This window comes from Halichondria panicea, chromosome 8 (assembly GCF_963675165.1).
Source record: "Halichondria panicea chromosome 8, odHalPani1.1, whole genome shotgun sequence".
Classification (NCBI taxonomy): domain Eukaryota; kingdom Metazoa; phylum Porifera; class Demospongiae; order Suberitida; family Halichondriidae; genus Halichondria; species Halichondria panicea.
In genome coordinates this window covers 5,974,149-5,989,938 of record NC_087384.1, presented here as the reverse complement: position 1 = coordinate 5,989,938, position 15,790 = coordinate 5,974,149, and the positions used below count along the sequence as shown (strand labels likewise).

The window sequence follows — 15,790 nt, the reverse complement described above, 5'->3', positions numbered from 1 at the left end:
TCTCAAAAGCCTGATGTACCCTCTCAAAAACCTGATGTACCCTCTCAAAAACCTGACCTACCCTCTCAAAAGCCTGACCTATACCCTCTCAAAAGCAAGATAAGCGTGATAAGCGTCCTCTTGACACAAAAGATCCTTGCAAGTCACCTCCTAGGAATAAACAAAAGAGTCAGGTAATAATATATAATTATCATAACATGTCTATTTTCTTGGTAGAATATTCTGTATAAGCTGTGTATATATCTTGTACAATTCTTAGACTTCTGTGTATATAATTATAGGGAACTATGTGGCTGAAAGACCCTAGATCTAAACGTGTTGAGTGCAATAGGTGGTATGCTCTCCGACAAGCATATGCGCGCAGCCCACCAGTTATTATCGATGCAATTCCTTAAGTTTGAAGGCTGCTATAATACTCTCTTGGCCCAATTAAAGGCATTTCCACCAGTTTCCAATAATCAAGGCCCAGGTAACACAACGTTTATGTAATTATGATAATTTTACTTGTACACATGCAGCTGTGCAAATCTTCTTTGTTGAAGAACAACAGCACTGGATTGCCACTTCTCTGTTTAAGGGTGAACTGTATTTGTACGACAGCTGCTTCAATGGAACGCTTTCCCCAAGTACTGAGCTCCAGATAGCACAAGTGTATAGCCCATTAATTCAATGCAATGGGCTGTTGATTTCTGTGGTGGCTCTCCAGCAGCAAGAGGGTGCTAACAACTGCGGACTATTTAGCATTGCTGCTGCATATCACGCTGCTATGAACGATAATGTGGATTCTCTAGTGTTTGATGAGGCCAAAATGAGAGCACATCTCATTAAGTGCTTTGAGAAGGGCAAACTCTCACGGTTCCCTCGCACAAAGAAAGCGATGCCAAAAAGACCAACACCACAAACCATTGCCATTACAATATACTGCATGTGCAAGAGACCGGACTCTTTTGAGGATATGGTCATGTGTGACAAATGTAGTGAGTGGTATCACTATCGCTGTGCCAAAATTCGCAAAGAACCAGTAGGTAATTGGTTTTGTTCTGGTTGCATCACTTTATGATTTGTGCACTTTTGGTTATATTTATTGTACTTCTTTCTCTTGCATTGTTGTATATATTGAGTATTGAGATCTATAACATAATAGATACAGCATCTATTGCATCTAGTTAGGCTTTGTCTATGGCTGTTTACTTCGTAGCCTAGTCTAGCTTAGTCCTCTCAGATTACCTGTGGACTGACTTTCACCTGCACCGCAGAATGGGGGAGCTCTGGTCCTGGGGTAGGAGCTTTTGTCCTAGGACAGAAACTCCGGGGGGAGGATTTATCCTAAGGACGAAACCCCCCCCGGAGCTCCTGTCCTGGGGGAGGCCGTGTCCTGTGACACCGGTACCCAGTTGACCCACCACCAGCTTAGACTCGCAAGCCACTCCCTTTTCTCTGATTGGACGGGGGCGGGAGAAAAGGGACTGGTGACTCTGGGCTACAGCTTGTGTAAATCAGGAATGCTATTAAATATTAATGTCACGTGCAAATTATCCAATTTATTCTGATGCGTCAAAAGCTAAAGACACACAGGAGACAAGTATACAGATCTATTTAGCCAGCCTTTTGATTTTATAGATCCTTGTACCAGTGTCTGTTGTGCCATAACTTGTGGATTAGCATGGAACAGCTGATGAACGTAGAAATCTTGGCAGTCCTTCTTTGAACCGAGGAGTGGCAGCGATTTAAGACAGCTTGTACAAGTCTGACTACTCTCAATTCAACTGCTGCCGTCTGCCATTATCTGTCTTGTATTGTACAGGTTATTAAAAGCTTTAGGCAACCAATGACTTTCGGCTGCCAGTTCTCATCACGTAAAACTAAAACAAGCTAATCTCTGCTGGTGTCTTAGATGACTATATCCTAGCTGAATGCCTGATGATGTTATTACTCCATCATCTTCTCCTTTCTAGCACTAGCATCCATTCTTAAACTGTAGCTAAGAAGCCCGCGATCACTTTTGCAGGCTACGCAATTCTACTTAACCTCACGCAATATTTGGATCACGTGGAAAAATCAATGAATAATCTCTACCCAAATTCTGGTAGAGACACAAAATGTGTCCCAGAGTCACCAGTCCCTTTTCTCCCGCCCCCGTCCAATCAGAGAAAAGGGAGTGGCTTGCGAGTCTACCACCAGCTCCGGAGCCCGAATAACCCCAGCGCTACTTTGAGTCACCGGAAGTGGTTTGTATAAAGTGGGCAGTGAATCTGATAGTATTAACTTTTGGTATCGATCGTTTTTAACATTGACAATAATGGTCGATCATTAATTACCACTATTTAAGTTTCCCTGTGATTGCATGCAGCAAAATTAAAAATGTTCATGATATAAATATTTGTATAAAAGCTAGCTAGCTATTAGTAGTTTTATGTTAATGTAGCTTTGGTACCTCCACCGAGGCATCAGCACCCGCGGTGCTTTTTATTGTATTCAGTTGCTACTTGGTTTTTGTCCTTATGCTTGAAAAAAAAATTAAAAAGTAGCCTTTTTTTCATTGTTAATTATGACACAGTATAATATCTAACTAAGACCATGCATAATAATAATTATTTTATTGTTAATTAATAATAAATTATGTCCATGAACTTTGACCTTAGGCCTATAATTATACAAGCGTCCTTTATCGAGGTATGTATTCACAGCTGAAGTGATCCTGTACCAGGAACAATGGAAAAGGGCACTAAAGTAGAAAGCTAGAATTATGAGCATGCCTGTAGAGTCTTCATTGCTCATATTATTTGCTACTTGGCCAGCTTCCATGCTCTTCGTATCATACATACAAAACTGTATATACCCAGCCGAGGGTTAGCACCACTTCATTGCATGCTATAAATATAATATAGTTGAGATCAAGTTTGCAGCCCCTCCTTGCTAACTAAACCACTCCCTAACAACTCTGTGCATGCATGGCTGCCTTCCTGCTGAGCTAGCTAGCTGAACTATTCTAATTCTTTAGGCTAACAGACCCTCAATATAAAAGTAAGACCATTAACACAAAAATGATTTTATGATTTTATATACTCATTATGTAGGGATCAAAGAGACATAATTTAATAGAAGTGGACTCCTACTACACGGTACAACATAATGGCAGATAATTCTCCAGCCGATAATTTGTTCTTTTTTTCGGCTGATGATCGCCAAATTGACCCTTCCGACCCCGTCCTCAAGTCTGTCCCGTCAGTGGGTGTGGTACAACAGCCCAGGTCACACCTATTACCAGAAAGTCGTCCGACGGACCTGAGTGTGTTGTCTGCCTTGAGGGCTGGTCCTAATCGCGTGGGTGGGGGATTTCCCGTAAGCATGGACAACGAGGGTGGACTGTTGTATAGTTTCACACTGCCGAGTACTAAACCACACCCAACGAAACCACCCTCTGTGACAGAGAGTTTCGGTATATTGTCGACTCAGGTACGCATAATTATGTGTGTGTGTGTGTTGTGTGTTTTGGTTTCATATTTACAATGTCATATCCTATGTACATGTACATGTGTGCGTACCTATAGCAGGGTTACTTTCAGGGGGGCTTTTACCCCCCCCAGGGGTTGGTAGATTATACTGGCGTAATTTTGAGCATAATAGGTACATTTTTTGGGGTGAAAATTATGCTGGCATAATAGGCACCTTTATGCAGGTTTTAGAAGTACAGGTCAGTACGAGTCATGCATAGTAAAAACATTTGTAGACTGATGGAAGTACTGATGGTTAATTATCTCCTTGGTAGTGTAATAGATGGAGTCATGTGGCCATTACTTATAGTTTGATGTTACTTGTGCAGCGACATGGGGCCTATGTGATTTGAAAAGAATAATAGGCAATTTGAAAAGAATAATAGGCTGCTAACTTGAGCATAAAAGAATAGCATAATAGTCGAGCATAATCTACCAACTCCTACCCCCCCCCCCTAAAATTTTCTTTTAGGATATTTCCAACTACACTCCCCCCGTTTTAAATCAATGATTCGGGAACTCTTTCAGCTGCTATAACTTAGATTCCATGGATCCGATGTTATGAAAGCTTAGAAAGAGACCTTTTAACTGTTGTATCAAGTTCATATTTGCTAATTTGGCAATTTGGCCATACACAGCCGAAAAACAAATGATACCCCGATGATCTGTATAGGCACAAGTATTAATAGCATAATTTATAGAGTGTACATACAAGCTTCAAAGAACGAGTGTACATATAGATCTACCTACCACATTATTAACATGTGCATGTATGTATCTGATTGATTATGCAGGTGAGTCGCTCTAGTAATGCCAGCCTGAGACACGCCCATTCTGCCACACCCTCCATCGTCAGTGACAGTGAGACCTTTGACCTTCGAGAGCCTCTCACCAGCTCACCATACTCATCGGACCTTGACAGAAACGCTGTCCCTATGGCAACCAGCACAATACCTAGTCTAGACAACACAGTCTCACAGCAAAGTGAAGAAACAGTTGATCACACCTCCAGAGATGCCACACCCATCCCTGATCTCCATGGAAACCAAACTACTACAGCGCAGACCGACGGACAATCAATTGAATTTGTCGAGAAATTACCACAAGAGAACGAAGATTCAACTCATGAACAATATTCTGACCGTGCCTTTACCTCACTAAAGACCTCAACTTTACCTTTGTTGCCTCCCTCCCCCAAAGGCGCCGAGTTCCCTCCACACAGATTGTCTATTAGACACGATGATTCGGATATCGAGACAAGCTCAGTGGTATCAGTGCAGCATCTTACAGAGGCGTACCTGAACGATCCGTTTGATTCGGCAGAGGAAAACCTAACAGCTGGTTCTAGCAGTCACATGATACCCGTCACCCTCCCGATAGAAGTGACCTCCGCTAGGAAATCACACACCCCCACACCGGTTGAGAATAAAAGCCTTGGTCTACCCAGGTCATTATCTGACCACAGATCTACGACCCCCGAACCTTCAAAGTTACCCTCGCATATCCAAGCCTCCGATAAACCTAAGAATAAGTGGCATCGCAACTCATCTTCATCTGATAAGCACTCGCCCCCCACCCCTCGATTGTCGTCACTCGTACCGTCTACAAGAAGGACCCCCAGCGAAGATGGATCTTATCAACTGTTGCCAGAGTCTGAATCTGGACCGCTCAGGGATAAACTGACCAAAGCCCTGCAGGCTAAAGCTAACCTCGAAGGGCAGCTGCAAAGTGTCGTTAACGAATGTAAAAACACTCTCAAAGATCGAGCAAATTTGCAGTCGAAATTGAGTCAAGCCGAAGCTCAACTCGACGATTTAACTGAGGCGCTTGAGAAAGAAAGACAGAAAAACATTCGACCAAATTCAAACAATTTATCACAATTGTCCTCTAATAATGGCCAAGAACTTAAACAATTGAGAGAGGAACTTGAGGACAAAATTGATGGGGAGAAAATGGCGGGGGCTGTTCTTGGACGTGAATTAGCTGAAGAAAAAGAACATTCTCAAAAACTGGACAGACAGCTCACCGAATCTAGAGCAGCGTTGAAGGAACAAAAAGAGGCCACAGCGTTGTCACAAAAGAAGCTTAAAGATGCTCGAAGTGAACTAGAAAAGAAGAAAAGTGAATTGAGTGGAGAGCAGTCGAAATCGTCGTCTCTGGAAGCCAGTTATGGAGCTCTGGAAGAAGCTAAAGGATGGCTGCATCAGCAACTTCAAGACTCAATGGAAACTAAAGGGAAGCTACAACGCGAGCTAAGTGAAGCGAAGGCCAACGCAATAGCACAGAGTATCAAGGTCGAACAGTTGTTGGAAGAGAACTCATTGTTTCAGAATCAAATCGGTCAGTTACAGAGAGCTGTACTCCATGACAAAGCTAGAATGGTCAGTGAGCTAGAAGCTATCGAAGCCGACGTTATATCGAGAGAGGACTCGTTTGAAAATGTGTTAGCAGAGACGCATGAATTGAAAAAAGCGGTGAAATTCCAGGAAGATATGGTCGATAAATTGAAATCTGAACTAGCTGATGCTCTAACTGCTAAAGAAGAGTCTGAGGAGAAAGCAGAGGATGTTGAAATGAAGAATGAAGTTTTAACCCACACTGCCAAAGAACTCAAGGACAGGCTGCAAGCTACTCAACAAACACTTTGTGACAAAGAATCGAAAATGGAGGAATTGGAAAGCGGTTTGCAAGAAAGTCTACGAGATGCAGAGGCCGCTCTGGTCGGTAAAGGCGCGGCTTTACAAGGTCTTAAAGATGCTAGGGAGATTATGAAACAGGAGTTGGATATGACTAATGACGGGCGAAAGTTTCTCGAAACCGAACTTGATGAAACTAAACACCAGTTAGCTATATTGGAGGGAAAATTGAAATCTGCTCTCAAGGAAAAGGACTCCATCTTGCGAACGTCCGAGCAAGCCAGGCGAGCAATGGCAGCTGACAACGAAAACCTTACCTCACAATTAATGGAAAAAGATCGTCTACTTGAAGAAAAAGTTGAAGAATTACAAACCCTTGAATCACAATCGGGAGAAATAATCGATCACTTCAAGAACCTGCAAGACCAGTTTCAGTCAATAGCCACCAAGAGCGGAGATGTACAAGATAGTGTGGAAGAAAAGGACCGAGTTATTTCCCACCTTGCCACAGAGAAAGATTCAATGGAGGACGAACTGTGTTCTTTGAGGGAGGCCAAGAAAGAATTGGATGAACAACTGGCACAATTGAAACAAGAGAAGGCTCATCTTGAAGGCAAATTGGACACCTCACCTTCGAAAAGTTTGGAGGAGTTTCAGAAGCTAGTACGGGACAAATCACAGTTGCAGGCTGAAGTGAATTCGTTGAAAATTGCACACCAAGGAGAGCTGATCAAGGCTCAAGCCAAAGCTAACCATTTGGAGACAGAGCTGCGAACGTTGAAAAGAATTGAAGATCAAACTAAGAGAGAAATGGAAGAAGCGATGCAAGAACACGATTCGGCTGTGTCCAAACTTGAAGACGAGAATTATCGATTGAAAAGCGAGCTTAGAAACGCATCTGTGATGCTGGAGAGTCCGTTGAAAGCAAATGCCACCCCTCAACTGAGGAGTAGTCTAAGACAAGCCGAGAGAGAGAGGGACAAACTAAAGAGCCAAACGGAGAATCTCACGCGACAGAACAAGCAGCTCGGCGAGCAACTTGAACAGGAAATGGCACAGAAAAACGAAATCGAAAGAGCTGGCACAGTGGTGGTGAAAAAACTGAAGCAAAATGGACAAGAAAACGAGTTGAAATTGCGTGACGAGATTCAAGAGTTGAAACTTAACATTGAGAAGCTGACTGGACGACTGTCTGGTATGGAGCTAACACAGGGCGCTATGAGGGACCATACAGGTGGGTTGGAGGTGGCACTGGCAAAGAGGGAGGCGTGTCTTCTGAAACTATCCGCTCAAGCACAACGTGTTCTCGAGGAGAAAGAACTTGAAGATGAAGCCATTGCCGAGAAAATGGAGCTGCTCGAGAAACAGCTACAACATTCTAAGCGAGCACAACAGACCTCAAAGGAGGCTGAAAAAGAAGAAAGGAAGAAATTGGCCGAGTTGAGTAGTGAGCTTTTGAGCAAAGATAGACGTTTGAAAGATTTAGAGGAACAATTGTCAGAGATTGCCGGTGAAATGGATAGTCTTAAAGAAGCAATGGCGGACCTCACAACTGAAAAAGAACAGGTATCTTTTGAACTTAACAAACGATTGCAAACGACTGAAGCACAGAGTACGTTACTGAGAACAAAAGAAGCACAGTTAAACATTTTGACACAAGAGTTACAAGCACAAGTACAAGCGCTTGAGGGGGAAAGGAACATGTTAGAAGACGAGTTACAGCTGGCAAACAAGAGACATGCGGAGGAGATGGAAGGGTTAAGAGCACAGCTGCTCCGTCACGGCCGAGTGGACAGCTCAGCTGGAAATGAGCCAGGTGTGCCGACAGTGTGGTATTGGTTATACTGTTCAGTATAATGTACATATACATGTACACTATGTGAGCATTGTTGTATGTGTGATGTGATACTGAATGTTTGTATGACTGTATTCGCATCATCTCATACAGTGTATGAATGACAGTAGCTGTTACGTTTAATGTACTGTACAGTGTATTCACAATCTATCTATCTATCTCGTCCACAGATGGTCCAGGGGGTGTGGTCAGTGGGGCTGAGATAAGTGCTCTGGATCGATGGTTAACGGAGCAGCAAGGACTAGCACAGACGGTCGCCGAAAAGGAGGGTATAAAGAGAAAGTTAGATGATCTGCACCGAGCAAAGGCTGCCAGTAAAAAGGTCAGTAATGGTGGCTGGTCACCTGACAAACAATGGGACACGAATCTTTTAGTACTGCTTAATTGTTTATGAACATATGAGAGTTTTTAGTGGCACAAAATTGTTGTCTCTACCGTACAAATTTGTGTTGTTGCTGTATATTTTCCCAAAATTGGCCAGTTTGATCGCTGACTTTGATTACTCATAAAATTGTGCATTTTTCACATTAAAAATGTATTTTGTAGCCCTTTGAAATACCTACCTTCATTGCTAGTAAGTATAATTAGTATACGTGCAACCCTCACACAGACACAGGGAAGACGGACACGTGACGGCAGTGGTGCTGGTGAAACCCTCGGTTACACTCAGGCCATGCAGACGGAGATGACATCACGACTGGAGGAGGCCAGGAAGCAGGGTCAAAAGGTCGCGGAGATACAGAAGTCCGGGGAGATTGATGCTCTTCACGAGCAGCTAGGAACTAAGAACAAGTGAGTGGGTGTGTCTAAAACCTTTGAAAGTGTATTTTGATCTGAACAGAAATGCTTCTTTTCCATGAAGTTATGGCCTTCCAAAGGTAGTGTGCATGTGAAGTGCCTCATTATTACGTACATACAAATCCCATGACCTTTGTACCACGTTAGTGCTGGTGTAGCTCCCCACTATCTCTATAATAATGTATCGTACCATGTAGTACAAATGGATATATAATTAAGGCATCGAAATTTTACTCAAGTTATTGGCCTTCAAAAACTATGCGAGTCTGTTAGTGCTTCATAATAATAATTATTGCTTCCTTGTAGGAAGCTGCATGGTCTCCAGTCATACCTTGTGTCTCTGAGGGAGGACATGGGACAGATGCAATCTGACATGGACAAGCACTCGGCCTCAATGCACGAATCACACGCCTCTACAAGGTGGGTTGGTGGGGGGGGGGGGGCGGTCAAGGTACTGTAGCTGTTTTTGTAGCTTAGGTATATAATTATACTGATCAGTGATGTCTCATAGTAATTATTAGTGCAATAATTACGGTGCAGTCAATGTGTAGTGTAGTACATGCATGTTTGTGACTGCATGAGTCATAAAGCTCAGCACTCTTAACTTATTAAATGTCTACCTTCCCCTATCCAGGGAGATTGAGAGTCAGATAAAGAGCCTCAAGAGATCAGCTGTTCCCTCGTTGCATCTCTCCACGTCCAGCAAACACTCATAGCAATGACCCACCTCTTACGTATACGTTGGTCAAGTTCTTATTAACTCTTAACTTATTTGTGATATCAACCGATTTATAATTATCTCTCAATTTTGTATAGCGCTGTGTTCAATATCAATTGAAAATTGTCTGAGATCTGCATTAATTTAAACGTGTTCATGTCAATTACATAATAAAATCTGTGCAGCTGTTACTTAACAGAGGGGGGGTACATGTAAACATTGTAAATTAGTTCCTAAAAACAACTCGCTGTGCTAAAAATATATGGCATAGAGATAGAGTCCACAAAGCTAGTTATAAGTTAGTGGTTCTGTCCTGATAGCTGCAACTCTGGTATGTTGTAGTACAAGTCGAGCGACTGCGGGTTGGCCAGCGCCCCTCTTTGTTGGACTTCCTCTCCAGAGATTATCTTCTTAACAGCTACCTCCACCTTCTTAGCGTTGATGGTGTACTGTGTGTGTGTGTGTGTGTGTGGGGGGGGGGGGTGGTGGTGAGGTTGCGTACAAAGTGTAAAAATACATGCGTACAGTCACATGCAATTAATCATACTTTTACATTATTTTGTACTGTCTCGTGAAAAAGAAAACGCATAATTATGATGAAACTCCTCACATTCAAGTCCTGACATACAATAAACTTACTGGTATGTCTGTGGTTTCCAAGACAACTGCCGGTACATGTCTAGCGGATAGCTGTGTCCTGAGTTGAACCTTGACCTTTTTGACAATATCCTCCGAGAATGAGTGGCCGGGTGTCATCTTGAGGAAGAGGATAACCCTTTCATCACCACCGCTAATACGCTGACCCACACACAGACTATCGGCTATGCCTTCCATATGCTCAACTGGAGAAATCAGTGAGTTAATGAGCTCGGCAAAACAATTTTATTGTTGTATAATTAGAAGAAGTTACACTCACTTATGTTGTAGATTTCTGCACTGCCGAATCTGACTCCAGCAGGGTTCAAAGTACCATCGCTATAGGAGGAACGAATTAGAGTATAATTATAATTAATGGGACAGTAATATTGAAACCCACCTTCGTCCAAGCATGACGATTCCACCTGTCCGAGAGTTAATGACACAATAGTCACCGTGGGCCCACACACCTGCACACATGTGTGAGGGGGAGGGTGAGTGCAGAACATAAAAATCACGTACCAAAATAACCATTTTTGAGCCCCATCATTTTTTGGTAGTTTTCATGGTTTTCACAAATTGTACTGAACCTCGAAAATGATGTGTTATACGCCTAACATAATTTTGATGGATTTCGATACTATTACAGTTTAGAATGGATGAGGCTTTAAAATTGATATAATAAATTATGCTAAACAGATTGAAAGCCAACCCACCCCCACACACATAATTATTATATACACGATAACTAGATAGTCACTAATTAGGGCAATTAATCAAAGAAGACAACAATATCAACAGCTGCTAGGCAACACACATGTCAGGGGGCACACTCAACACACAGACACACACTAGAGGAGGTATGACACGTGTGCCTCAATGTAGCAATTAGCCTCTGCAATAACGTTGAGCGTGGGCGTGATTATGCCTCGATATTCTGCCCACACTCAACGTTATTCCAGAGGCTAATTGCTAAAATAATTGAGGCACACAGACACAGACACAGACACAGACACAGATACTTACATTTAGTAGAAGTTAACCATTCATGTCTTATACAAATGTAAGCAATATTTATCTTACATGCACTCCGGTCAGCAGTTCCTCACAATTTTTATTCTTTTGTTTACAACCCCTCCAACCCACACACACACGTACGCACACACCCACACACCCACACACACACACCTTGGAACTTTGTGAAGTATGCCTTGGTGTACTTGATGCCATCGTCATCATTCCAGAAGTGGGTGGGCATGGAGGGGAAGGGCTTGGTACACACCAGCTCCCCACTGTCGTCAAGCACCTCCTTACCTACAGGGGGTGGGGCATGTGTAGTAATTAAGTCAATATCAGGTGACCCAGGTGAAATATGGTTACCAGACACTAAGATTTGGAATTCTTAAATAAGGTCTTAGCTAGCTAAGAGAAGTCGTACCAATAATTGCTTTTAAAGTGATGTATTTACGGACAATCTCTGAGCCATGCCTAGTAATTCTAAGCTCCGTCGTACTTTCTACACTATTAAGCCAGCCTAGCTAGCTGGTACACGCATTCTAAAGCCACTTCCCACCACACTATTTTAGCACAATTCTAAAGAAATTTCAAAGAGCCATATCCCAGCATAATTATATTAAGTGCATGATTCCACCACCCACCGTCGGTGTCCCAGCACTCCACAGCCATGCCCAGGTTCCTACTCTGAAGCTCCCCTCTGTACACTGGCACAGTCGGGTTCTGACCAGCAAAACACGAGATGATGTCCGTACCTCCTGGATTGGGAAAAGGGGGTGGGGTGATGCACTTTGACCCCAAATATGACATTGCAATTACCTACCATGGAAAAGCAGAAGGAGAGAGTATGTAATAGGATCTCGGAAAAATTGGGCAAATCGAAATTTTTATTATACCGTTACAATCTGTTTACTCCATCCCCCCCCCCCACACACACACACACACACACACACACACACACACACACACACACATCACTAACCACTGATTGATCCGAGCATGATGTCATCCTTAATGCGAGTATACACGTAGTCGTAGCTCTGAGGCTTGAGGGGTGAGCCGGTGGAGAGGATGGTATGGAGGCTGGTGAGGGAGTGGGTCTCTATCGGGTGAATGTTGCGCTCCTCCAGAGCTGACAACCACTTGGCACCTGTTCCCAGGATTGTTATACTGTACGTGTGTTGTGTGAGGGGGCGTGTGTGAGGGGTGTGTGTGTGGGGGTCGTGTGTATATAGAAGTAAGGACATAATGGAAGAAAATTAGTATTTTGTCCATAAAACACGTAGTTACATGTGGAGGGAAAAGCAGAGAATGTTAAATCTTAGTCACTTTAATACGTACATGTACGTACAGAGCTCTTTGCATAGTTGCACTAACTGAGCTTGCTTAGTATCTCAGCCTATAAGTTAGAGTACACACACACACATGTACATGCACTAGCATCTCAGCCTATAGGTTAGAGTACACACATACACATGTACAAGAGTACATGTCAAAGCTTACTAGCTGAGGCACAATCCTATACAGCTGTCACAATCCGACACAGCTGCTGCACTCACCCAAACTTGTCGACACAGTCCCAGAGCACATTGGGAGAGGGTATGAAGGGAGAGCCATCGTACAGCACTATAGTAGCTCCCACTGCCAGCGCAGACACCAGCCAGTTCCACATCATCCATCCAGTCTGAGGAATTAATATTGTAATTACATAACCAATATAAAATTAATGCATAATTATTATATGCTACAAAATACACAATTATAGCAACAGATGTGCCAAGCCAGAGCCTCATCTCAACACTATAATAATATGCTTGTCAATGTTCAATTTTTAGTCGCTAGTGTCTTAACATACTGTTGTGTAATAGAACATGACATCACTGCTTGTCATGTTGCCATGGAGAATGTGTTCCTTCAGATGCTGTATCAGAGTGCCCTGAGAGAGAAATGGCAAATAAACTTCCTACCACTTAATGATCTGGTTACATAGTATTCACACAATTATACCCAAGAGCATAATCATGTATTAGCACTCACTTACATGTTCATACATTTGTAGTATCTCCCAAATTACACAATTAATCTACTACGGAATGCTGTTGCTATAGTGACTTACCCCAGCTGAGTGCACCATGCATTTGGGCACCCCAGTGGTACCAGAGGAGAACATGATGAAGAGGGGGTGGTTAAAGGGGAGTTGGGCAAATTTCAATTCCTTTGCCCCCCTGAAGTCCTCCACAAAGTCCTCAAACAAAACACTGTAGGGGGGCATAGTCAATGATACACAATAATTATGATACATGCACAGTGTGTAGCTGGGTACAATACCAAGAAATTAAAATGTTCTTCAATAATGTAGAGCACACGGTATTTCACTTGGGGATAATACCGTATAGTGGGTTATTTTTGTATGGTGGAAATTTTCATATTTTTCGTATTGTAGAGCATAGTCTGATATTAAAACTGCGAGAATTCATTTGATAGTTTATGAAAATTTTGCATAATTGCCTGTCTCTCTCTCACCTGTTTGGTATTGAGCTTGTGTCGATATTCTGTGTCCCACAAAAGGGGAAGATGACCACCATCTCCAGAGCAGGCAAACCAGCAACCACTTCAGACAGCTTTTGAAGGTGGCTATGAGTCTTGTTGTTGTAGCGGACGGCCTCCACAGAGAAGATGAGCTTGGGCTTGATCTGGGTGAACCTGTCCAGTACTCCCTACAGTGTGTGTGTGTGTGTGAGGGAGGTGTGGAGTGTGTGTGTGTGTGAGGGAAGTGTGGAGTATGTGTGTGGAGAGAGATGTGGAGTGTGGGTGGGTGGGGGTATGAAGGTGTGGAGTGTGTGTGTGTGGTGTGGGCATTTGCTAACTACGTTTGAGTGGCCACAACTCAATAAGTTTTTACATGCGAGAATGGAGGTAATTTCGAAGAGGAAGGTTATTCTTTTTTGGAGTCCCGATTTCAAAGCCGGGATTCTGTAGCTCTTAGAGAGCTCCAAAGAATAGGACGGCAATAACTAAATCAAAAGCAAAGAATAAACTCACTGATACTCCAAAGTCAGGAGAGGTGGAGCTCCACACTGCTCCTATACTAGCAGTAGCCAACATGGCCTCCACTGCAAAGGAGGAGTTAGGAAGGTACCCGACGACTCTATCCCCCTCTCCAATGCCATACCCCCTCATTGCAGCCGCTAGCGTAGCCACCCTCTGTCGGAGCTCAGAGAAGCTGACGGAGACACCTTCTTGGCCCTCACCTGCAGAGGGACAAGGAATACAATTTGTACAGTGTGCCATGGGTTGCTGCATGCTAGTATACTGAGCTAGTATACTGAGTGTACAGCATGGCTGCATGCTAGATTACTGAGCTAGTATACTGAGCTAGTATTATTACGAAACTTGGTACAAAATTTGATCAGAAACTGAGCACCACCTACAATGTACATGCACATTGGGAGGGGGGTGGAAGGTTAAAAAAATACTCGGACTTTCTATTATACAGTACAAGATGCCGGAAAAGTTGGTAACGAGATAGAATGCATGGTGACAGAACAGAAACACTCTACAATTATTCTGGCTCTCATACCATAAGTGATAATGGCAGTTTTGTCGTCCTGGTGCTGGAGCAGGTTCTCTGCATAGTTCATCCTGCACCCCTGAAACCACTCCGGGATTTCCGCTATGTTTTTACTTGTGTCCACCACCTTCTCGTAGACACACGAGTACTGGAGGGTGGAGTAGTGGAAGAACTGCTCCCAAAACTGGTCATACCGATCAACCGACCACTGCCACAGGTCTGCATACGTTTCTGTGTGTGCGTGTGTGTGGTGGGAAGAGTTAATGCAATTACTAATTAAATTTCTATAGTGTAGTATTCAAAATCTTTGGGCCCTTAATGCCTGCAAAGGAAGTATCTGCTATACAGAAAAAGTGGGAACAATACGTATCCTTCCTAGTGGAGCCCCACAAGAAGCCGATACAGTCAAGCTCGTCCCCCCCGCCCCCACAGTAGTATTATAAGGAAAGGTTAGTAACGAGTGCATGTGTGCTACACTACCTACACACACACACATACTGCCAGTGGCATGACTGCAGTCAGGTGGTGTGAGAGACTAGCAAAATCAGCTGAGAATCAGCACATTCATGGTCACCTTTGGTCAATGAATATAATTAAAAATTTACAAAGCCAATAATTATTATAACAACTGCATTGTGTGTCAGAATAGCAGTAGTATTTTAAGACTCATAGCTTACTCATACTCGTACTCATAGCTCATACTTAAGTATGCATGCACAAACGTACTCAATGTCAGCTTGAGCTCTTTATTGACTCTCTCTCTGAACTCGTCCATTTTAGTCTCCTGTCCATTAGGGGACCACATCTTTGTAGGGGCATCCATTCCTCAGTAAAGTTAGCTTCGCATACAAACGTTAAACCTCAGCTCACAAACCAAATATTAATTTTTGTATAAACTGTAGAAGTCTGAAGGTCAACTGGTTATATACTGCTGTTTGCTGACTCAGCTTCCTGTTCAGGATGTTGAAGGGCTTCCCCTCAGGGGGTAGGGCTGATCTGCAGTACTTCTCATTAGCCTCGAATTCAGGCCGCCTAAGTGTCATGTAGCCCCGCCCAGAGTGAAAATAG

General features: G+C 43.2%; 2 protein-coding genes and 1 long non-coding RNA gene across 3 annotated transcripts; 2 read left to right on the top strand and 1 right to left on the bottom strand.

Annotated features, from left to right (window-relative positions):
- The first annotated feature begins 268 nt into the window (after positions 1 to 268).
- On the top strand, positions 269 to 1,123 carry LOC135340461 (uncharacterized). The gene is made up of 2 exons (XR_010396378.1): positions 269 to 469; positions 519 to 1,123. It is a non-coding gene; the product is annotated as an uncharacterized LOC135340461 (long non-coding RNA).
- A 1,805-nt stretch (positions 1,124 to 2,928) lies between these two features.
- LOC135340368 (golgin subfamily A member 3-like) lies at positions 2,929 to 9,654 on the top strand. The gene is made up of 7 exons (XM_064536696.1): positions 2,929 to 3,024; positions 3,078 to 3,456; positions 4,289 to 7,946; positions 8,156 to 8,307; positions 8,596 to 8,777; positions 9,090 to 9,203; positions 9,418 to 9,654. The coding sequence occupies exons 2-7, from the start codon at positions 3,133 to 3,135 to the stop codon at positions 9,497 to 9,499; spliced, it is 4,512 nt and encodes a 1,503-aa protein (XP_064392766.1). The 5' UTR covers positions 2,929 to 3,024; positions 3,078 to 3,132; the 3' UTR covers positions 9,500 to 9,654.
- On the bottom strand, positions 9,617 to 15,640 carry LOC135340392 (acetoacetyl-CoA synthetase-like). The gene is made up of 14 exons (XM_064536733.1): positions 15,449 to 15,640; positions 14,732 to 14,953; positions 14,194 to 14,402; positions 13,675 to 13,868; positions 13,268 to 13,409; positions 13,007 to 13,087; positions 12,711 to 12,835; positions 12,134 to 12,321; positions 11,796 to 11,909; positions 11,326 to 11,451; positions 10,538 to 10,607; positions 10,418 to 10,476; positions 10,141 to 10,343; positions 9,617 to 9,950 (listed from the first exon to the last, which is right to left on the bottom strand). The coding sequence occupies exons 1-14, from the start codon at positions 15,543 to 15,545 to the stop codon at positions 9,801 to 9,803; spliced, it is 1,980 nt and encodes a 659-aa protein (XP_064392803.1). The 5' UTR covers positions 15,546 to 15,640; the 3' UTR covers positions 9,617 to 9,800.
- Positions 15,641 to 15,790: the final 150 nt, after the last annotated feature.

Bases quoted from the DNA above. Each gene is read 5' to 3' on its own strand.
- LOC135340368 (XM_064536696.1), top strand. From the start codon at position 3,133: ATGGCAGATAATTCTCCAGCCGATAATTTGTTCTTTTTTTCGGCTGAT. The intron at 7,947-8,155 runs GTGTGCCGACAG...TCTCGTCCACAG, and splicing joins CTCAGCTGGAAATGAGCCAG to ATGGTCCAGGGGGTGTGGTC. The intron at 9,204-9,417 runs GTGGGTTGGTGG...TCCCCTATCCAG, and splicing joins GAATCACACGCCTCTACAAG to GGAGATTGAGAGTCAGATAA.
- LOC135340392 (XM_064536733.1), bottom strand. From the start codon at position 15,545: ATGGATGCCCCTACAAAGATGTGGTCCCCTAATGGACAGGAGACTAAA. The intron at 10,608-11,325 runs GTGTGTGTGTGT...ACATGTGTGCAG, and splicing joins ATACTTCACAAAGTTCCAAG to GTGTGTGGGCCCACGGTGAC. The intron at 10,477-10,537 runs GTGGGTTTCAAT...TTCCTCCTATAG, and splicing joins ATCGTCATGCTTGGACGAAG to CGATGGTACTTTGAACCCTG.